At 42.6% G+C, this 23,038-nt stretch overlaps 1 protein-coding gene across 2 annotated transcripts; it reads right to left on the reverse strand.

The window, feature by feature from the left end:
• Positions 1–283: 283 nt before the first annotated feature.
• Positions 284–22,836, reverse strand: FBXO7 (F-box protein 7). Of its 2 annotated transcripts, XM_090272552.1 has the most exons (10): positions 22,755–22,836; positions 22,152–22,387; positions 18,193–18,487; positions 13,988–14,212; positions 12,584–12,725; positions 10,234–10,317; positions 7,008–7,103; positions 4,249–4,425; positions 2,540–2,577; positions 284–1,009 (listed from the first exon to the last, which is right to left on the reverse strand). In XM_090272552.1, the coding sequence occupies exons 2-10, from the start codon at positions 22,271–22,273 to the stop codon at positions 593–595; spliced, it is 1,596 nt and encodes a 531-aa protein (XP_090128678.1). In that variant the 5' UTR covers positions 22,274–22,387; positions 22,755–22,836; the 3' UTR covers positions 284–592. The 2 variants fall into 2 exon arrangements, with proteins under 2 accessions (XP_090128678.1, XP_090128679.1); XM_090272553.1 differs by lacking the exon at positions 22,755–22,836 and having other exon boundaries at positions 22,152–22,440.
• Between the last annotated feature and the right edge of the window lie 202 nt (positions 22,837–23,038).

Raw genomic sequence — 23,038 nt, forward strand, 5'->3', positions numbered from 1 at the left:
TCCTCTCCATTTGATGCAATCAATACACCTATTGAACTGTTTTTTCCACAGCTTCATTTAGTGCTTCTGCCATTTTTTGTTTCACTTCTTTCATGATGGCAAAACATTTCCCTTTGAGGACTTTTTTTCATCCAGGGAAACAAAAAGAAGTTGCTAGGGGTGAGATCAGGTGAGTAGGGAGGATGGGGCACGGGGGTCATGCCATTTTTGGTCAAAAACTTCGAACATTTGGGATATGGGCAGGTGTGCTTGTAAATCACTCATCATGAAATGGGCAAACACATTGAATCTTCAAAAAAAGATTTATTGAAGCTGAATGCAGCCTCTCACAACAACACCAGCTGGCACACTGATACAGATGGGTTCCTAGAACACTCGCCTGGTGGGGGAAGCCTGTATTACAAGGGGCCTGCCCGCCAGAAGATAATTCTGGGGTTTTTTTGGACCCCTCCCCCCATATCTACTAAAGGCTTCTGTAACCACATTTTTCAACACAATCAGAAAACATTAGAAGTCAGCACCCCAACAAGATGACACCTGTAGTTTTAAGAAACAAAACCAAACAAGCTCCAGAAGTGGGATTACCAATCAATCACATGAACGGCAGCCGGCTGTCAGTTGGCCGACCCCTGCTGGGTCTTAAGGGAAATCTATCATTGGGGCCACCTCGCCCTGGCAAGATGGGGTTAGGCCCTGGAAGTGGGCCAATTGGATCAAAACGGGGTCTGAGTGGAGGGAACTGACTGGGTGCCTCCCCAGGCCCAGGAATGAGTGAGTTGATTGGATCTCCAACATAGGGAAGTATTAGTCTTTCATCATATTCACCACCAATAATTCCTGGAGGAAGAAGAGAGCTGGGAGGGAAAGGTCTGGGGTGCAAGGGGTTGGGAGGGAAAGGCCTGGGGTGCAAGGGGTTGGGATAGAATGGATTGGGATGGGGTGGCGGCGGCAGGAACATCACATGCCGTCTCTGAGCTTCCTTTTTTTGTTTGTGCTTCTTCTTGTACAACTGAAGAAAAACAAGACAAGATCTGCTAAGTGCCTGGGATGCATCCCCAAAGTTTCACTGTCCAGGCCTATACCTTCCCCACATACCAAGGCAGACGGAGAAACCAGTGCACAGAAAGGACTCTTACCAGTTTGCATGTGAGTGAACGAACTCTATTCTTTAACCCACTGCAGCCGAGCGACTGTGCCGACTTGGAGCAACAGTGAATGCAAAGGAGGGATAACTAGTGGCATGTACTTCGGAGACTGCAATCCAGTGCACTCAAGCCAACATGAGATTTTAAGTCAGCCTTTTTTTTTTTAAGTGGAAAATTTAAATAGTTGTTGAAAATATTATGCCACTAAATATAAAGTGAAGGTATTGGGAGAAGGAAGGGCAGTACCTAAATTCTCTTTTTCACTTAAATTATGTCCTTAATGGACCTCGATTTAAACACGAACAAAAAAAAAAATAGATGCTATTTTAGAGGATGAACATACTGGGATGGCCAGAAAGTTCGTTTAGTTTTTTTCTGTAAGATGGCTCTAGTAGTGTTTAGTTGTCTTTAACTTCATTCACAACAATTTTGTTAGATTGTATTGTGACAACTGTCACATCAGCGTGCATTTATAAAAAAATACTTATCAAAATTGGTGAATTTTTATGCAGCCAATTTAATTATTGAAGATGGAAAAAAATATGCAACATTTTCAGCATATTATGCTTTATCATTTTAAGAGAGGTAAAAACACAACTGAAAGGCAAAAAAAAAAGATTAGCGCAGTGTATAGAGAAGGTGCTGTGACTGAATGAATGTGTCAAAAGTGGTTTGCAAAGTGTCTTGTACTATTGACATTTTGGCCAAATAATTCTTTGCTGTGGGGCTGTCTTCTGCATTGGAAGCTGTTGAGCAGCCCCCCTGGCCTCTCCCCTCTAGAAGCCAATAGTGGAAGATGGTCAACATATTCAAAATATCTAACTCAATACAGTTATTGGTAAAAATGAAAAATGTGCCTTTTAGTTTATGGAAAAAACTAAACAGACTTTTTGGCCAACCCAATATTTTGTACATATTTGAACACTGTCATTGAACATTATTTTTCTCTAGTTCTTCATCCTAAGTTTTTCTCAGTCCTATCAATGTCTTTTACAGTAGGTATCTGCACATAAATCACACCACTTATTCTTTTCATAATGTATTATTCTATTTCACTAAAACTACGGAAGACTGCTCCAGTACAAAAGCAGGTCACTGAAAAATTTTGGGGGACAGAAGGGAGAATGTTTTATATTAAGTTAAAGTGAAACGTAATCATTATGTTAAGATTTTCCTCCTGTTTAATTACAAAAATAAAAATAAAAATAAAATATAAAAAAGAACTGAGTCTAAAATAAAAGTTGAAAAAATTTCCATTTACTGAAAATTAGCAATAAATTTAATGAAAAGAGATTTTCTTATACCTTGATAAAAGGAAAATATGTCCTTAGTGTATTAATCCACTAGTTATTTCTCTGCTCTGAACATCAGCCCTGATATTTAAAAGCACTTACTTCTTTCCAGTCTGTGTCCCGAGTTCTGGCAGCACCATCTACAAAGGAAAAACAAAAACTAAGGGTTTAAAACGCTTCATTCGTCCAGCATCAAACGGCAGGTTTGCTTCTGTCCCAAGGACACTGACGCTTCCTCACTAAGGATGAAAAGAAACATGAATTGCTGGCTTAATGCGCACAGTATCATCTGTGCCGCCTTGAACCTGACTCCAGTCCCTCCTGGTGGCTGAGGGCGTCCTCACTGCTCTGTGCTGCGTGGTCATTCACTGCAGCGACTCCCACGGGGATACAAGGGCGTCACGGCTGCCCCCTCCCTGCACTAACCGTTGTCGCACATGCGTCATCTCCCCAAACGTCACCCAGGTGTGCCAGCTGCCTCTAACCCCAGGTATCATACTCCACTCTACTGGGTGTCTGCGTGACAGCCCATGGTCACTACTGGAGGTCAAGCTGATGCAGTTTTCTTCCATAATTGGGTTAGATTTTCTCCTAGCCATGTTTTAAATGACTTGACTCTCAGAACTATGACCATAACTAATTTTCAATGTACTTAAAATCTGTAAAATGAGGACAAGAACTCCTTTAAGTCTAACAAAGAGTTTGGATAAAAGATAGTGATGTCTTCTCTACAAGTTCTTACATTGGCATGGAAGAAAAATTTGTAAAAGCTCCAGTCCCATAACGTTGTATCTACAGGGAAATTCATGATAAAATCTCAACACTCAGCTTACAAATGAGCTTATAGGCCACAACCTGGAAATGAGAGAGAGACTGACGGTATTTTACACCCGAATTTGAATATACAAGCAAGAAGTGTCTGTTCCTTTCATGAGTATTTTTATCATAGCCTGCTTCTTTTTGGTTGGTTCTTCCACATATGTTCTGAGATGACATTTGCTGCCTCCAAGGACAAAATAACATTTTAAACTTTGGATTCAGGGGCAGAAATAAAGAACGAGGACCTTAGGAATCAAGAAGAAAGAAAAGAAAAACCACATCATTCGCTCTTCTTACATTTTGAAGTTTTAAAAGAAAAAAAAAAAAAAACCAAGTTTCTTGACAATCCAAATGGCTCTATATGACACTCTTGATTTTTTTTAAAAACGGGAAATCTACCCATAGATGTTTACAGTTACTAAGGTGGGATGTTATCATTTATAGCACCATCAAACTTTTTTAATGTAAACCACAAAGATTTTATGTTGTAACAGTACATATCTACATAACTGAAATATAAGTTTACTCCTCTTTTATAAAATGCTGCTTATTTTTCTTTTCTTTCTCTTTTTTGTTGTATAATGACCCATTAAATCAATTTCATGACCCACCCCAAATCAAACCACAGTTTTAAAAAACACTGATAAGGGCCCTGGCTGGGAGACTCAGTTGGTCAGAGCATCATCCCGTCAACCGAAAGGTCACGGGTTCTACTCCCTGCCGGGGCACAGACCCAGGCTGCGGGTTGGCCCCTGGCTGGGGCACGTATGAGGCAACTGATCGACGTTTCTCTCCCACATCAATGTCTCTCTCCCCACCCCTCTCCCTTCTCCTCTCTCTCTAAAATCAGTAAGCATGTCTTCAGGTGAAGAGTAAACAATAATTACAAAAATGTAGGTCTTCCCTCCGCCCTGATTTAAAAAAAAAAAAAAAAATTAAGACCTCAGTAACAGAGATCCCTTTTCTAGTTAACACGTCATCGTGGAAATCACCTCGAAAATCCCGGAGATATAAACACCTCCACAGCAGTTGGTCATTTGACGCCGTGAAGAGGTCACGACATACTGCAGACAAGGCCAGGACAGAACGAACATCCAAAAGGCGGAAGATCCGTAGTTTCAGCTCCAACGGGAGGACCACCAACCCAAATACATCTGGTAGGTTCAGTGCTGAAAGGGAAAGAGAACAAGGATCACTGAGTGAAGCACACCCAGCGTTTCCCACACTCCAAACAGAAAAGTTGGCCGTCTGCGCCTTTCCAGAGGGGGAATGAGTTAGATGGCAGCCTCAACTATCCAGGCAGACGTATCCACAATGAATTTCTAACCCCAGGTTAACTAGATTACTAGTACTAACTCAAAGGCCCTTGTGCCCTTTATGTGTGAGTGGAAAGACCAAGACCTTTTATTACAGATCTAATAAATGACTGACAATTTGTACACACTAGTCAATGGCCTCTTTTATTTCGAGCAATATGCAGTGTAACAAGAAATTCCCTACTCAACTACAGAAAATGGATAATTCATTGGCTTTTACAACTAGTTCTCAATGCTGCCACTGATTAGCTGTGTGCCTTCAGACAACTTACTTAAACTCTATCTAACTTAATTTCCTGTAAAATGGTTAATAATATCACCTACCTCACTAAGTTGCGAATTAAGTGTTAACACATACAGCGTGCTGAGGACAATGTTTGGCACACAGTAAGCACTCAGATGTCAGCATCTACTATTAGGCTGGCTTAGAAAAACAGAGGGAGGTAGATAAATCCAGAAGCAAAACCAAGAAAGGAAAATAATATTCCAAAGACAAATGAAAATTATTTTCCATTATCAGCTCTTTGAATATATGTGATATTATTCTCCACTAGCAAAGATAATCAAAATCCAATAAGGGTTTTAAAATTCACATTACTCTCCCTGAGTGATTATCTGTACGCATAAGCCTCACTTAATCCTCTCTGCAGCGCTGCCTCCTGAGACTCAACGGTTTGGCTGAACTAAATGGCTGGGTTGGGGAAGAATGGGGTGGTCTGTGGGCTTCACTTTAAAACGGGTTTCTCTTTTCTATCCTAATGGCTTGGACAGAAAAGGCCCAGAGGTCTGAGAGGGGGAAAAACCTAAACTATTTACCTCAGCCCAAACTAAGTATAATGGGCAAAAGGGTTTTGGACAGGCGAGATGTGCCTAGCACACCTTCTTACAAAGAAACTTTTTTTTTCCCTAATATGGAACATTGAAAAATTAATCCCTGCCTTTTGTCACCTAGTAGTTATGGATTGAATGATGTCTTTTAACCCTTTTCGCCAAATCTGTTGCCCTCAGAACACAACAAGGACACCAGCCTGTTAAACCAAGCATGCCGTTGACCGGAGACAGCCAACTGACCTGGAGTCTGCACGATCCTTCCCCATGTGGGAAGGCCACCCTCCCCTCCACACCCCCACTCTTATTAGGGTTTTCTGGACCCAAGGGTAGGTAGGACGACGACCATGTCCAGCTTGAAGCAGCTAGAGGAGCTTGAGACCTTCGCCCATTGTCCTTTACAAGATTACAAAGGGTCCTAATATTTGAGAGGGGGGGGATAGTTAATTTTTACGAACCAGGGGTATGGACTTGGGGGGGATTGCTGGGGGAGGGGGGTGCTGGGGGGAGGGGAGCAAGGGGGAGAAAATTGGAACTGTTGTAACAATATAATCAATAAAAAACATTAAAAAAAAAAAATTCACATTACTCTCTTCCCTCACCACCAATTAAAGAAGAAAACTACCGTAATAATAGCCTTGGCACCATGCGACTTGAGATCTAAAATATTACTCCTCTACATACAAACGGCAAATAAAAACCACATATCTGCTTATACACATCTGAAATCACTTACCAGCTAAAGGACTGCGGTAGATTATGATTCTCAATCCTCTTCTACTGTATAATTAAACTTCCCCACCCACGACCATCAGGCTTGGCCATTTGGACTTGTTTGGTCCAGGGAAATGTGAGTGGCAGTGGCACATCACTGCTGAGTCAAAGCTTTAAGAACCAGCGTAAGGCTGGGCCATCAGAAGAGCACACCCTGGATGAGGGCCCCCCCCCCAACTTCAGCCGAAGCTCACCCACACACAGCACACACGTGAGCGGTAAGTAAATGTGCACTGTAAGTCACTGAGATTTCAGAGTATTTTTTACTACAAAACGAGTAAGAGAAAGCTGACTTATACAAGGATCTTGAGTGAATTATAAACCTCACCAAATTATTCAGTTCTTCATCTATAAAATGAGAATAAAATCTGCTTCAGAGTTGTTAGCATTAAGGAAGGACACATGTGAAATATCCATAGTACCTATCATAGAGCCCCAAGAAATATTGTTTGAAAAAATAAAAAAGCTTAGACCCAATTTACAGGCCATACAGTATTTATTTATGTACCTATAGAATGTACTAGGGGCCAGACCCTCTGCTAGGCCATGAGAGTACAAAGTGAATAAGACAGGTTCCCTGCTTTCAAGAATATACAACCTTAGGTGGAAAGAAATCATATCAACAATTACAATACACTGAAAAAAGGACTACAGTAAAGATATGTACAAAATGCTCTGGAAAAACTGAGAGAAAGTGTATAACGTTTAAGCTTAGTCTTAACATTAGAGCAGAATTTCACCAGAAGGAAAAAAGAGGGAAGGGTCAGGAGCACAGTACATAAACTGACTATTCTTTCCAGCCATTCAACCTGTGATCAATTATCATCTCTCACCTTGTCGGGTAAAAGCCAGAAGAGGATACACCAACTGGTCTTTGAAGAGTCGAGAAAGTTTCTGAAGATCTTTGTATATCTTGGCTACATTTTCCCCTAGAATATTGTTAAAAATAAAAAAATCAAAACTCAAAAACCAAGTGGAAAAACTTGAAATTGTGTCCTCTACTTCAGCCAAAACAAAGTGGTAAATACATTTTCACAAATAATTCCTATATAAACATGAATCAAGCTCTCCAGCAGATTTTGTGTGACTCTGAAAACTAAATCTTAGATCTAAAATGAAAAATTCCCATAATATCAAATTAACTGAGCTGTACCCAACCTCTATGGCTCCTAGGCTAAAAAGCAGCAGGAAACGCTGTGGTGTGCGATTCATACGCACTGCCAAGATTCACCGAGCTATCTGCCATCCGTTCTGGACACTGGGGATAGAGTGGGGAACTGCTCTTGTGGAGCTTAGATTCTAGTAGAATAAAATAATATTTATCACATGATGATTATGTATAAGCACCCGTGTCGAGCAGTTTTTCAAGCCTTCTTTAGAATCAGCAGTTCTCCCTAAGGGATAAACACTATGACTCCCACTTTAAAAACAGGACAAGATAAAGAAAGCCCATCCAAGGCCTTACAGTAAGTGGCAGAGCGGGGCACAAACCTAAGGATGACTCCAAAGCACTCATGTTAGCCACAAACTGCCACTCCAAGTGCGGTCCGTGGGTCACCTGAATTGACACCGTCTGGGAGATGTGCCGACACACTGGATCTCAGACCCACCACAGGCCTGCTTAACTGGAACCTGCATTGTCATAAATCCCCCAGGCGATGCACACGTATGTACGTTACGGCACGCGCACTGTCCCATTGCACCTGAAGTTCCCACTGCAGCTTTGCTAGATGTTTACCAACTGTATAACCTCGGCCCCTCTGACCCGCACCAGTTTGCTCAGCTGTTTCAGGGGCACACCACCACTGCACCAGAGCAGAGGGGTTACGACTGAAAGCCCAGCCACAGTGCCTAGTGTATGTCAGTGATCAGTTTATGCTTGCTGCCTCCCCATTCCATCTGCCTACAATAAATAAAACATGCATTCATGAATATGAAAAAATACGCAGCTAAACTCTAAATCTTTGTTGCACGAACTACAATCTTGAGCTGAAATCAAATTTCAATGTATTTTTTAAATCAATATGATTTAATGGCCTTTTTCAAGCGTGAAAACTGATTTTCTAAAAACAAAATTTTTCCTTCGTTAACCTATAATAAAAGTAATTAGAAACTTATAAATAAAAGCATGAATAACAATGCATAGTATATACCAGAAACTCTAAGCCACAGTAATAATTACTATGCAACATAAAAACTGCTACATTAAAAATATTCTATTACTATAGTCCATACACTTGTAATAAAATTGTAGTTAAACTTTTTCCCTCCCTTTCATTTCCTTTTCTCCTTTCTTTTCATTTCCTTTTTAACAGAAACCAGATAAAAAATATAAATCTGAGCTACATTCTTATAAAAGTTCTTTTTAAAAATAGGCTTAGGAGTCACGTTGATTCCAATCCTAAATTCCACCATTTATTAGCTCTGTGGCCTTGAAGTAATAACTTTCTCTAGACCTATTTCCTGATTATAAAATGGGCATAATAACCTCTACTGCTATAGAGTGAAGTGTTGCTGCTCCCCGTGGTATAGAAATGAATATACAGCGCTGTAGCCAAGGAATTTCTGGTCCTAATGGTAAGACCATCTTTGCGGATTTATGAGTTTAGTTCATGCGTTCTCACCAGGGGCAATATTGCCTCCAACAGGGCAAAAATTGGTTTTTAGAGGGCAAAAAAGTTAAATCCTAGTTATTACAGTAGTATCCATGGTATTACATTTTCATGGAAGAGAATGATCGTGGTGGGGAGGGTGTACAGGTGCTTGTTAGTGGATTGATAAGGAAAAAGAGGTTAAGAAACACTGGTCTAGAACGACAGTAAATGTTCAGAGACCATTATAAATATGTACAGTTGACCCTTGAACAACACAGGTTTGAAGTATACAGATCCACTTATATGCATATTTTTGTCAATAAATACACAATCAGCCCTCCAAGTCCCTGCGTTTGCATCCTCGAATTCAAGCAACAACACAGAGAAAATACGGTTTTCCATTGACAGATGGGAATCTGTGGATGCGGAGGGCCAGCTGTATGCACTGCCTACATCATTTTGTGAAAGAGACTTGAGCCTCCATGGGTTTTAGTATCTGCAGGAGAGTCTTGGAACCAATCTCCCTTGCATACCAGGGGCCAACTCTAGTTAAGTTTCAGGGGAGTCGAAAGTTACACATGGATTTTTTGACTGCATGGGGGATCAGCACCCCTAACCCCAGTGCTGTTCAAAGGCCAACTGTATTCTGATCTCTCCATTTCCTATCAGTTTTAGTGCATATAAGTTAGCCTCTCAAGGCCTGGTCTCCCCTGGGAACTAATGAAACTAAGCATCTCCGCCTTCAAAGCAAAGATCTACACCTAGGTGGTCTTCCCTTCAAAGACACTGCCTTGAATGTCATCTCCCCACTCGACCGGACCACTCTCCATCTGGATTTTAAATCCCTCCTAAGTTTACAATGAGGCTGAAACGGAATAACATCTGTAAAGGCACACACCAATCACTCAGAGATGAGTCTTCCATCTATACTCCATTTCTTCTGCAGCCACCTACCTGCCTCTCACCCTGTGGCTAAACGGAAAAACAAAAAGGAAAACTTGTCTTCTTTGCATCTATTAATAATTTTATAGAATATAAGCAAAACCATGTCTAGAATGCAAACTTTTGGTAAAGGCCCAATCTGAATCAAATAGCAACCAAATTCATACAGGTTTAAGCAAATATCTTTAATAATAAAGCTTCATTATACAGTTTCCACCAAACACAGATCCTGTCCGTACTGGTTAAGTACAATGCTAGAAAAATCCACAAAAATTAATTCAGAAATTATGAAGCATCAATAGTGTGCAATAAATTACATGCTAGTGTCGTTACATAATGACACTGTAAATATAATCCGGCATTCCAAAGCCCTAAGAAAAACAGGAAACAGAAACTCTGCAACATTGTCTTGAATTTGCTCTTACCTCATTCAGAAACTTTGTTTTTTGAACACTACCTTTCAGTTTTTTAAAAGTGAACCTCCCAAAGCTTCACCCTAAAAGTTAAATCATGGTCTTATTACCTAGTTCCTCTTTGCAAATAAAAGATTCTGGCAGCAGTTGCAATCTTTTCACACTTCTAATCTCGCCATTGATCTTCAGTGTCGCTGCAAATAAGCACAAGAAAGATGAAAATGTGTCACTTCATCACCTGCCTTCATTTTTCAGTGCGGGATCGCACTTCCTTGCCCCCAATATACAAAGGACACGTTGTACAAAACCAGTTACACTTATTTCCTTCCCTCAGAGCAAAATTCAGAGCATAAAGCTGCCATCGCATGAATCAAGAATCCCTCTAAAACACCACCTTCAGAAACGACAGTAAGCACACTTACGTACTACTTCCATAAAACCTATTACCAGCAGTAGCTCATCAGTAGCTCGAAGATATGCCACAAGGGTAACAGGAGACAGTTACACACAGTAATATCATTATTTCTATCGCTGTCATTTAACCCTTGGCAATGAGTCTTCCCTTGTTTATTAAATGAATCGTGCTAGTTTTCACAGCATCTTCTCTCTCTACCCCCCAAAGACCAACATCCCTGACATCACCAGAGGATGCATTTCCAATCGCACGCACAAAGGCGCGCTTCATCCCGTCCTGTGAGAGAGCCAGTGATGGCCTGTGCACGTGTGTGCCGAACAGGGTGTCTTCAGTAAAGGGGAGATTTAAGGACACACTGCTCCTTCCCAAAGAACCAAGCCTGGAATGGCTGTCTGCCACGCAAGTCTGCAAGCAGCTGATCTGCCAGGAATGGCAAATAAACGAAATAGCAGAAACTAAGAAATCATAAGACATTTAGCAGCTACAGTGATCCCTCACTTATAACAGGTATTACGTTCTAGATCCCCCACGATAGGTGAAAATCCGCGAAGTAGGAACCTTACATTTATTTTAGAATTTACTGTACAGTACCACAAAATCCCGCGATATAGCGAAGAATCTGCGATAAATAAATATAATATTTTTACAAATCCCGCAATACAGTGAGGCCGCGATAAGTGAACTGCAATATAGAGAGGGACTACTGTATTCTCTTTTAAGTATCTTGAAACTAGTAAATAGAGGTCATTATATACACGTTGTTAAAGAGCTCTTGTAGGAAACTGAGGCAAAAATTACCACCTCAGATTTAGGATTTGGCAACTTCAACTTTGCAGGCTATGATGTGACATAGCAGAGTGATTAAATAAAAGCAGAAACTGCAGACCTCCTGTGTATAAGAACGCCCAACTAAAAGTTACATTTGTAACTGGGATAAACTGTTGAAAAGACATTGCTTAGGTCCTTGTGCCAACAGACCATCCGGTCCTGACAAATGTGGAATATACCAAAGCTGTTAAAGCTGAAAATTTGGGACTTCTAAATAACATTTTGAAGAATCCAGTGATTAAAAGGAAGTAACAAATTACATAATTGGGAACCTAGAACCATCTTTCATTTCAAAGATCAAGACAACGTGAGTAGCTTTTGAAATAAATTTTAGCAGAAGAAATATTTGCAAACAAAATCTTATAAGGGACCCCAATAAATGACACAGACAAACATGCTCGTCCGTCTCAGCAGAAGCTTGGAGCTGCAGAACATGGTGAAAACCACGGAGCTAAGACACAGCGAAGCGCCTGCCACCTCTGCTATACAAAGGTGAGCTGCACTGGAAAAGGAAAGGTGCAGTCATTCCCATCTTATCCTTAAAAGGATAAACCTCGAAAATCAAAATGCAACAAAAATGAAAGATCCGAGTCACACAAATGGGTCTCCAGACGTGTGATTATGAGACTAGCTGGTATGGACCTGTAGGTGGCAGCTGAGCCAAAATGAAATACAAAAACGGGATGCGTTGCCATCCCAGTGAAATGTCTGGATATGAAAGAGAACCAGGAAAGACACTATTCAGTGACCTTCCTGGGGGTGCGGGGTAAAACATACACACACTAGGGCCTCCGAACCCTTAGGGTTTTGTGCTTTTCTATCCTGTTCAGAAGCGCCAGATGGAATAAAAAGGGAGCCAGCTCGGTCTCACCTCTCACCCTCTCTCAGTTCGAGACCTTGGTTAAATAAATAAAAATTACAAAGCCATTCACAGGCATAAAGAAAGACACATTCTTCTAAGAGTTCATATGTAATAGACACATCTCACTCCCATTATCACAACTCCCACCGGAGCAAAAGAACGACAAGGTGAAAACAGCAGAAGAGTGGGGCCGCCCACAGCGAGGCTGCTGGCCCCAACACCAGCCCCGTATTCCATCACCTCTCAGACTCATAACTACGTCGTAACTGCCAACCCATGAAGCGGCTGGAAAACACGTGGAGAGAAACAGGTAAGTGTTCCCAAACCCAGGACCGCGACTGTGCCGTGCGGTTACCGTTTATGACGACCAGGTCTCCCATAGGCACACAGGTGAGCGCAGCGGAGCCGCCCTCGCAGAGAGGGTGCGTGTACTGCAGCTTATACACGCCGCCCGCCTTCCAGGTCTCTGGCACGGACAGGGTTTTGGCTTCAGTCCCCTGGGGAGGGAAATGAAAGGGAAACATGAAGAAAGGTATTACTGTCAAAAAGATTCAAAACCCAGGAAGCCCTTAACTGGTCTAGAAATAAGCATTCCATATAGTCCCCGTAATAAAACTTTAATAAATCATTAATACTGCTATTAATGAAATTTTCATAGAAAAATGTCACAAAATTTTTGTTCACATAGATAAAATAACATCAGAGAAAGGATTAATTTCTCTCTTCAAAGACTCACTTCTCTGCCTGCCAAAGTCATATCATATTTCAAGCTCAAATATCACTTTCTCTGGGAAGCCTTTCTCCCCCCAAAAATCCTGTTTGTCCTTCTCTCTCTCTTATCCCCTAACATTCTGTTCATATTTCCGTTGTTACGTATTATGTCATAATGCTCCTTAATTTCCTTTTCATCTGTTTATCTCCCACTCGTGCGGACTCCTGAGGAAGAAGACCGTCTTCACAGGAGTTCAATGATCCCTGGATCAGGTGTGGCATCGCTCTTGCGTGGGAGCATGCAGAATCTCAGGCTCCACCCTAGACTTACTCAATTAGAATCTGCATTTTAACAAGATTCCCAGGTATTCTACACACATTAAAGTTTAAGGAACTCTAAATGTTCTCTGTGACTCTCTGGCGTCCTGTGTATCTGTAAGTAAGTCTCTCCTAGGATTTAGCCAATATAGTATAACGGTTTGTATACGTGGCTCTCCCTCCCTCTTGGACTGTGGCAACGTGAGAGCAGACAGAGCACTGCACCTGACATTGGTAAGGCTTCTCAGATGGGAGAATGAATGAGAGAACAAATAAGTGGACGAATGAAAGCAACTACAGCGCAAGAACAAAGTTCCTCTTCCGAACTGAATCTTAGAGTAAGTTACCGGCAGTTCCTAGAGCCACTGACACAAAAAGTAAGCTCATGAGGCTTCTAGCCAGCGACGTCCAATCCACACTGACGACCACATCTGAGCTACATATTTTCGTACACAATCTTTTGACTTTTTTTACATCAGGGTTGTCATCACTTCTATAATATTAATCAAACACTGATAAAACAAACGGAGTAAAAACGAAGGAAAAGAGGGAAGGGAACACTTACTTATTGCCTGTTGTACGCCCACCACTGTGTACGTTTAATACCCGACCACGCTAATAAGGAAACCTACACTACACGACCCTCTAGAGAGATGTCCTGATACAGCCCCCCTTTCCCAGTGGGAACCTTAAACCCTAACAAGACGTTTGTTTTCTCTTGCCATCTTACCTGCGGTATGTAACCCGACTCCAACATGAGAAGATGTACGCAGACTATCAAGGCATCACTGGGACCAGAACAGTCAGCTGACTGGTACAGGGTCTCTAAGGAATGGGGCACCTGCCCTTCCGCCGATTCACTGCAGAGCATTGGTTCCGAGGGGCAGAAACCGGTGCCTTCTTCCATATCCACATCTTCACCTGACTCGGCTCCAACACTCTGACTAGGCCCTGACTGAAAAGGATAACAAAACAACAGGTCCATTAAGCAGACTTTTACTCATGCTCTTTTGCATCCTAAAGTGAACTGAGATTGGTGCTCAAAGCCAAAGCACATTACTGGGGTCAGAAATGGGGCACATTAAGGCGAGCCCTCCTCTGTAAATGAGCCTGCAATCTACTCCTCCATCCTAAATTCCTTACCTCCGTTAACTCCGGCCAATATGCCAAAAACTGGGGAGTCTTCCTAGACTTACCCCACCCCCGATCTGATCATATGTCCAAGTTCCATTGAATCTACCTCCTGCCTGCCTTGAAAATCTATCCCTTCCTACCCAGTTGCACTCCACACTCATTTATCTCTCCGATACCCCTGACTCCACCTTTCTGCCTTCCCATATATCCAGTACATTCTACCCACTGCTGCCAGTTTTCTGACTGTTAAGAATCCAGTAATGTCTTATGTCCCAACTTAAAACCTGCCAGCATTTCCCCAATGCAGACAGCATTTCCATAAATTGCGCCTTGGAATGTGACCCTCGACGTTCTCAGGAAAAGAGGTTGACAATGAAATAAGTTTGGAAAATGCTACATGCCATGGCCACCTAACTTTACCCTCCTTATTCACAAAACACATTTTTGGCATTATCAAGCCCTGGGAAATCCAATAATAATGTGTGCATAACATTTAACCAAGAAACACTATCCTCCTTCCTCAACATTCAGACTCCTGTTAATTATAAGACTTACCTATAATGTCAAGGAACAAGTTTCTTGTCGAGGACACACTGAGAAATGCAGGCCTACAGAATAACATCCAAACTCCTACACACCTTAGATACAAGGCCCCTCGTCACCTGATCCTGACCTCTGTATCAAGTTCACTTTCTGCCAGTCCCTTCCTCCCCGCTCTAGCAGGCCCCCCCTCTTCTACAGAGGGGACCGACTACCACTCCGCCTTGGAAGGCCTTCATTACTGCACTTCGTCACACCTCATCACACATCTGTGTCACGCCATGACTGCGAGCTTAGAAAGGAACAGACAACTTGTCACCTATTCTTGTAACCCCAGTACAGTACCTAACACAGCAGGTACTCAATAAAGGCTTGTTGAACAAATGCCGAAGGAGAGTATCTTAAAATGTCATAATGTCTTTGTTTTCGGTGTTTTCTCATTTGCACCATGCAAAAATGCTATCAAATAGGCAAGACAAATGATGCCACCCTTTTATACACGCTGTAATTGTGACTCAGATTAACAACAAGGTTACCAGTAAACCAAGCTCACCCGACTCCCAGCTCGGGGCTTCTGGACATAATATGCTGCTTCGATAAGACTAAGTTCCCTATATTGATTTTGCTCAGAAAGTTTGTTTCCCAGACGTGTGCTCAACTCTGAATGCAAAGCCATGTTTCTTCTTTTTAAGTTCATATATCTATTAAAGAACGGGCAGAGGAAACTAAAATTCCATTGTATGAGTCACAGGGTGGAAGAATGCAGGGAAGCAAGAGGCTGTTCTTCTAAAACCCCCCGGGACTCGGCCCCCAGGCCTTATGGAAAATGTCCAAATTCACTTGTTAAAACCTAGAGGCCAACAATTCACACTTCCTAGAAAAAGGAGGCCTCCTCATATTGTGAACAAATAGAAATTACTTATTAAAAACCACTTAACACCTAACTAAATTATAAAGTATATAGACTCTTTGCTTCTTACCTATTACGCCCAACTCTTGGCCATTTACTACAGTTCTGTGGGAGAGACTATACATGGAAAAACCATTAAAAAGCGGTGCCCTGAACTTATACTAATGGAAGAGGGCTGTATCAGAGCCCCCAGGAAGCTTATCAAAACCTCACCCCCACTCCGTGAGAACCACTGCCATTCTCGGAGCTGTTCTGATATGATATCAATATTTACCTTATTCTTCACACATGGGGAAATGAAAAATAAATGTTCAGCGCCACCTCTCTGAAGAGATCATTTGTGGTATGTCACTTGCAAATGACTGGAACAAGTGACTGGAATGCAGTTTAGAGCTAATATTAGGGTTTGATGCCATGTTATCTCTGGTTTCCCATTAAAGATTGCACAGGTACTAGATGAGTTCCCAAATAGAATGAAATAAGAAAATTAATTTACACTTATCTACAAGAGTAAAGTTTCCCTATTGTTTTAAGTTTTACCATCCATTTTCCTTTTCTAAAGCTCCCTTCTACATTTAATTAGCAGATCCTAGTGTTTCAAGTACTTACAACATTATTTATAAGATCGCAAGCTCACTTTCCACACTAAGATTTTACAGTCACCCTACATAAGTCTTAAGAGTACAAAATAACACATTTTTAGAACTTTATTTACTAACTTAAGGCAACATTAATTTCTCGAAATTTTCCAAAAGGAAATGAGTGAAGTAACTATTACATATACTATAAAAAGTTCCATTTTACTGGACAATTTTAATAGTACATAGAAGGGGCCCTTCTACCAGAATTTCTGAATGAGTATGTCAGCAAAAAAAGGTTCAGAAATGTAATTTAAATATGTGTTAAATATTCTTACTCATTCCATAGATTATCTCTATGAAACAGAAACACAAAAATAGATAATTTCTTTTAAAAATTATAAAAATACTTTTGAGATTTATAAAAGCTTTTTTTAAACTTGCTTAATCTCTCTGGATACTATTACTAAAAATCTGGACATAGAACACAGATGATTTTCGTAATTTATAAACCTATTAAAAAGTATTTTTTAATATATGTATATACGTAATGACAGGATAGGCACAATAAATACTTATGTTTAAGGTCCATAAAAAAACAATTAAGTTGAAGTAATAAGTAGACATACAAAATAATTAACAAAATGGCACATATATTCGTATTAATAAATTAAATAATAAAAGTGATTACTTGTGCCATATAAGAAATCAAAAGGCAGGATAATAAATGAGGTGTTTACAAGGCAATAAAAATAATAAAGAGAAATTAAATAAGTCTGTGGTTGGCAGGACCTTGGGGGATGGTGGCGATATAGACAGGAGCAGGCAGAGGGAGTGGGTCCCAGGCTGGGTGAGGAGCAAGAGCCAAGGCATGAAGCATGTGCACACGCGAGCACATGCACGTGTCGGCCAACAGAGGGAAAATGATAAGGAGACTGGTCTGACAGGAAATGACAGTTCCCTGGAGGAAGGACTATAATCTAGCCCTGCAAAGGTTGTGGGGCAGCTTCTCTGGAAGCCTTACAAACTAGTATAGGAGGACAGACATTCTCCTCTGTACATGACAGGGCTGACCTAGAGATATATGGACTTCAAGTCGAAAAATATGAGCACAGGTATATCTATGATACAGGGTTAACTAAAGAGCAAGGGAGCAACATAACAGAAAACCTGCAGGAAGAAGATGAACCTACAAAGTAGACTGAAGGACAGAACTGAAAGCCTGGAATGGAAAGGAAAAGCCAGCAGGGCTTGTTAAGGAGTCAAAAATCACTCCAAGATTTTCAGCTCAGGAAAACAGCAGTACCATTGACAAGCAGAGGGCGGCTGATTTGAGAAAACGAGAACGTCAATGCACATATTTTACAATTTATGTTGGCACGTAGAATCCAAGGTAACAATTTTTTAAATCCAGGTATAAATGTCCAGCAAATCATTTGGGAAGGACTGGACCGTCCGAGTATATAGCCCTCATGAGTGGAGTAGACCAGAGAAGCAAAGCTAGGAATATGAGCTTAAGTAAAGGCAACAATAGAAGCCAACAGATAACTTTTCTGAAGGAGTAAATGTCTGAATGAAATATATAAAAACGGGGTTCTTCAGAATGCCAGCCCAAAACTGCTCCCAGCATTTATCAGTTTAAAGCCATTTCTTCTATTAAGAACATAATCTGCAACCTACTGATAATTATGATCCTGACTGGTACAGAACTCAATCGACATGTTCAGTATGATTTACCAACTGCCCATGTCCTGTCTTAATAGTGATACCCACCATACTGTCCTCATTCCAGACATCAGACTGGGCTGCCTCTCCTTGGAATGAATCACTCCGCTGTTCATCCTGTGTGCTGGACTGACTGGAGGGGCCAGCCAAAGAGGGTTGGTCGTTATTCTGGACTGAGGAATGCTCTGAATCTGTGGATGAAGGTAAGTTAGGTGCTGGAATGGCATCTTCAAGAACCAAACATATCAAGTCCCCAGAAACAATCCCATAGGAAGCCAAGGTCTCTTCATCTCCAGTGAGGGCATCTTTGTTGTTCAATGTAATTGCAAACCGGATATCAGAACTGCCAAGAAAGACGAATAAGGATGGTAAGAGCTACCTATTACCATTATCCTCCACAATACATCTGATACATATATAATATACATGGTATGACCCTAGACAGACTAAATAATGAAAATAAAAATAAGAAGGAAGCCGAAGTTCTGGAAAAACTATCAAATTATTCGTTCTTATCATCGAATGCCTAGGTTAGATTTCCAATGGCTAAAATTCTAGCCTGGGGATAAGATACAGTAATTCTCTATCATTAATCCATGTTTTCATCAATTCTAAGACACACACTTTTTTATATGTTGACATCTTTGAAGCAGGAGTGCTTCTCAAAATCCATGACACATTCACAGCTTAACTGACAGCATTTTTTCCTTTAGTGTTACATAAAACAATGTGCCTTAAGAGTGAGAGCAACTGAGAATCAATGAAATATAGTCTTTTTAAAATATAAATAATATCACACCGTTCTGTTGAAAATCCTCCAATGGCTTCAAGTTGAACTTGGAGGAGAATCCTTAACATGGCCTCTAAGCCCAGCAATTGACCGACCTGCTTCTCCTACCTCACCCACTGTGTGTGTCCTTCCTCTCACTGACACCTCTCTAGTCACATGAGCTTTCTGTCCATCCTCAGAACAGATCAACTTCAGGGCAGCCTTTGGGCCTCTGCACTTGCTCTTCCAGCTCTGAAGTCACTGACTCCCATCATTCAGGTCTCCAGGCAAAGGTAACCTTCCACCCAGTCTCCATCACTATTCCTTTTTTGTGTTTTAGTCTTTATCATAACATCACTATTTGAAAATATATTTACTTATTCGTCATATCTCTTCCCAAACCCCCACATTAGATTTTAAGTTTCATAAGATCAGGTATTTTGTCTGTGCCATTCAAAACTATAATTGCAGCACTAGGCAAATAAAAGTATTTGCAGAATAAATGCAGCCGACATTAGTTGAGAAGGTCAAGATGAGACTGAAATCACCCTGGCCAGTGTGGCTCAGTTGGTTGGAGCATCATCCCATAAACCTAAAGGTTGTAGGTTTGATTCCTGTCAAGGCACATGCTTGGGCTGCAGGTTCAGGTCCCCGGTCTGGGTGCTGAGTGCATGTGAAACCCTGGTTGGGGTGCATACAAGAGGCGATCCATGTTTCTCTCCCCCCGCCTCCCTCCCTTCCCCTCTCTCTAAAATCAATGATTATGTCCTCTGGTGAGGATTTTTTAAAAAGGCATGACTGAAATCAGGTCCACCCATTCAATGTCCTTACAGGACAGTTAGCTTAGGTTGGTTCCAAAACACTAGACCCATGTCCTAAATGAATATACATAATCACAGAAAGTTAGATGAGTGTATGTAGATGACTGAACACCAAGTCATCCCTCCTATGATAACTGCGAGTTTCTTCCTTACTAATAATGTCTTTTACATGGAAGACAGCACAGACCCAAAAACTCACAGGTAAACAAGCTAAGAGCTCAAATTACCCTGAAGCAACAAACTCCCACCCTTTCTGCATCACAGAGTGTCTGGCCCGGAAAGAATCATCATCATTGCACCACACAGTGGTAAGGAATAATTAACAAACAACTCCGAATGTTTTACAAGACATGTACGCCCAGCAATGTTGACTTCAGTAACTTCTTGAGAAGTCAGAGAATGAAGTCCTTTGAAAATCATGCTGTTTATTCTTTCCCCCAGTTTTCTTACCAATTAAGAGTGTGTCTTTGGTTGAGAAATTATTGATACTAAGGTCTTAGAGGTAACTCCTACTTATTAAAAAAATAAGTAGCTAGCTTCTGTTTTCAAATGCTTTGATAGATTTTGAAATCTGCCAGCTGCCCAGAAAAATGCTACCCCAACTTTGGCAGGAAAAAAAAGAAGACCACCTCAAATGAACTAAGTGTTTATGGGTCATTCATCACGGCAAAAGGTTATTTTTGACACAATGTCCATTCAAATATCTATTTGTAGAAAAGGTAGAGAATTGTCACCTTAATAAAAATGTCAAGCTTCCCTCCCCTACAGGAAAAGGGAAGAGTCGTTTCTAAAGTTTGAAAATCAAGGTTTTCCAGGAGAAGCTTTAAAAAATACTTTTTTTCTGAAATTGATGGTGGGGGTGGGGCGGGTAACTTTTAAGCAGGAAATTCCATCCTAGAAACTTCAGGCCTTTTAAAAAATATTTTATGGCAATCCTAGATCTACCTGCTCAGCAAAGACACTTTAAAAATAATAATGCCATATGCACACACTTTAAAACTGCCTCGTTATTCTAAAATGAACATACATTCAGGAGAATGTAATTTACTTGCACAAGCTGCAGTTTACCCTCCTTCCAGTTAACCAGCCTCCACTGTAAACAAACCTGAAAGAGAAACTAACTTGGGCTCTTAGATAAACAGGGAGTCATTTTGGGTTTCACATTCTTTCAAGACTGTCCCGCCTAATTAAAAAATAATAACAAAATATGAACACATGTAGATGAAAAATACCTGAAAAGGAGAAGTTCATTCTGAAAATTTGTGGCAGGGTAGTGAAGTCAGCATGCAAAACACTTAGGCTTAGCAGCAAGAAATAACAACAGTCTTGTCACTTAATATACTGTTTTGCATGTCAAAACATGCAAAACATGTTATGTCAATTTCTCTCATTTTCTGTTTTTGTCTTTAATTTGAAAAAAAAAAAAATCAGGCCTGCTTTTAACCTGAAAAATGGAAGGGTGAGAAGTTCATAACATGGCCTCATTTTACCGAGTTCCCTAAAAATAAAATGGAAGTTTGTAAAAAGTCTTATAGAAGAAACCACTGAACAAAAAGCTTTTTTGTTTTTGTTTTGTTTTGTTTTGTTTTTAAGAATTCACTTCTAAAAAGCCCCAGCGAACATCTTTTTTTCTTAGCACAGATTTCAACTTGGCTAGCTGACTTGGTATTCCCCGACGCCCCCCCCCCCCCAGTACTGTCCCCTGGAGGTTCCCTCAATGAAAACAAAGCAGCCTCATCTGCAGTCCCCCCAAATGCATAACAGACAGACTTGGATCCTTCACTTCTCAACGTCACTGCCCCCAACGGCAAGCTCTCCAGGCATCAGACGGCCGCCGTTTACCTTGGGCTTAGCACAAAGCCGCATCTCGCCCAGGAAAATAAAATGACTTGAAACAGACCGACACGCTGTACTTGGTGAACCCGCGGCGGGTAAGTCAAAGCCCTGGCCGCGGCGCCCGGCTCGTCAACACTCAACGAAGCCTTAAGGTCACGGCAGCCTCACAGCAGCGGGGCAAGTTACAAGTGGCCTCGACGGCGGGGCGGGGTGGGGGGAGCCATTGCTAACCCCTTCTAGCACTTTCCAAACTTTTTCAGGGAAATACACCCCCGGTAGCTGGAGATGGTGAAGTTACGTCCCCGAGTGCCTGGAAAGGTTTAACCCAAACCAGACCCGTAATTTCCAACTCGACATTATAAAGGGCGGGAGGCTTTTCCGTGCTAGCCTATCCCTGGGTTCCTTTACTGGAAAAACGGAAGCGACGGCTCACTCGGGAGAGGAACGGGGACCCCGAGACGCCTGGCCCTGTTCTCCGCCCGCCTCCCGCGGCGACGGCCGGGCCTGCGCCACCGCCACGCCTCCCGCAGCCCCAGGTGTCCCATCGCCGCTCCGCCGTGCGCCCCGCCGCGGCCGCATACCTGTACCCCCATGTGGACAGCAGGGCCCGGCTCAGGTGCGCGCGCAGCTGCCCCAGCGTCGGCTCCTCTTCTGGCATCTCCAGGGGCCAGGTCCGCTTCTGAAGCCGCACCCGCAGCTTCATGGCGGTGGCGGCAGGGCCCAGGACGCTGGACCCAGTGGCGGAGACGGTGACGACAGTGCCACCGGACAGCTTCTGCCTCAAGCGGTGGCGCCCCAAGAGCGGCGACTACAGGAGCTGGAGGCGGAAGGGGGGTGGGAGGGGCGGTGCTGAGATGTAACCGGGAGACGGCGCCGCGCTGCCGGCCGGGCCCTGGCAGCTCTCGGGGACGGCCCGGGGCGCTCGGCCCCTCTCTTGAGGGCGCCCCCTGGAGCCCACCCCGCGAGCAGCGGCCGTGGACGGCCTGCGGGGAGAGGGGCCGCTCGGGGACTTGCGATCGATGACTCGGCGCTCAACGGCGCCGCCGGGGAGCGCGCGGAGCCCACCGCGCACGCGCCGAGACGGCAGTGGGGCGCGCGTGTCGCGGCTCGTCGGTCAGCGTGGCCGCGCGACCCTGAAGCGGGTCAGGCGGGCTGCTCAAGGCCCAGGTGTGCCGGGCTCTTACCCCGTCTCCTCCGTGGCGCCCAGCTCCAGCGGTGGCAGCTCTGAGGAGCCGTGGGTTGAGCCCAGGCCCTGGTAGTCTCCTCCTGTTCCAGCAAAATGCAGAACAGCCTGTGGTCTGTGATTTCTGTCGGAAAGCCTATCAGCATTCTGTTGCTCCATAACCATCACCCCCAAGCTTAGCGCCTTAAACAACAAACGTTTGTTGCCCGCAGTTTCCACGGGTCCGGAATTTGGGCCCGACTTGTCTGGGTGGTTCTGCCTCGGTCTCCCAGGAGATTGCAGTCA

The sequence above is a fragment of the Furipterus horrens genome, unplaced genomic scaffold (genome assembly GCF_987537825.1).
Source record: "Furipterus horrens unplaced genomic scaffold, mFurHor1.1.pri manual_scaffold_4, whole genome shotgun sequence".
Classification (NCBI taxonomy): Eukaryota; Metazoa; Chordata; class Mammalia; order Chiroptera; family Furipteridae; genus Furipterus; species Furipterus horrens.

Excerpts from the sequence above, each read along its gene's own strand:
- FBXO7 (XM_090272552.1), bottom strand. The coding sequence starts at position 22,273 with ATGAAGCTGCGGGTGCGGCTTCAGAAGCGGACCTGGCCCCTGGAGATG. Across the intron at positions 12,726-13,987 it reads AGTCGGGTTACATACCGCAG|GGGACTGAAGCCAAAACCCT; the intron begins GTAAGATGGCAA and ends TTCCCTCCCCAG. Across the intron at positions 10,318-12,583 it reads AGACCTGGTCGTCATAAACG|CGACACTGAAGATCAATGGC; the intron begins GTAACCGCACGG and ends GCTTATTTGCAG.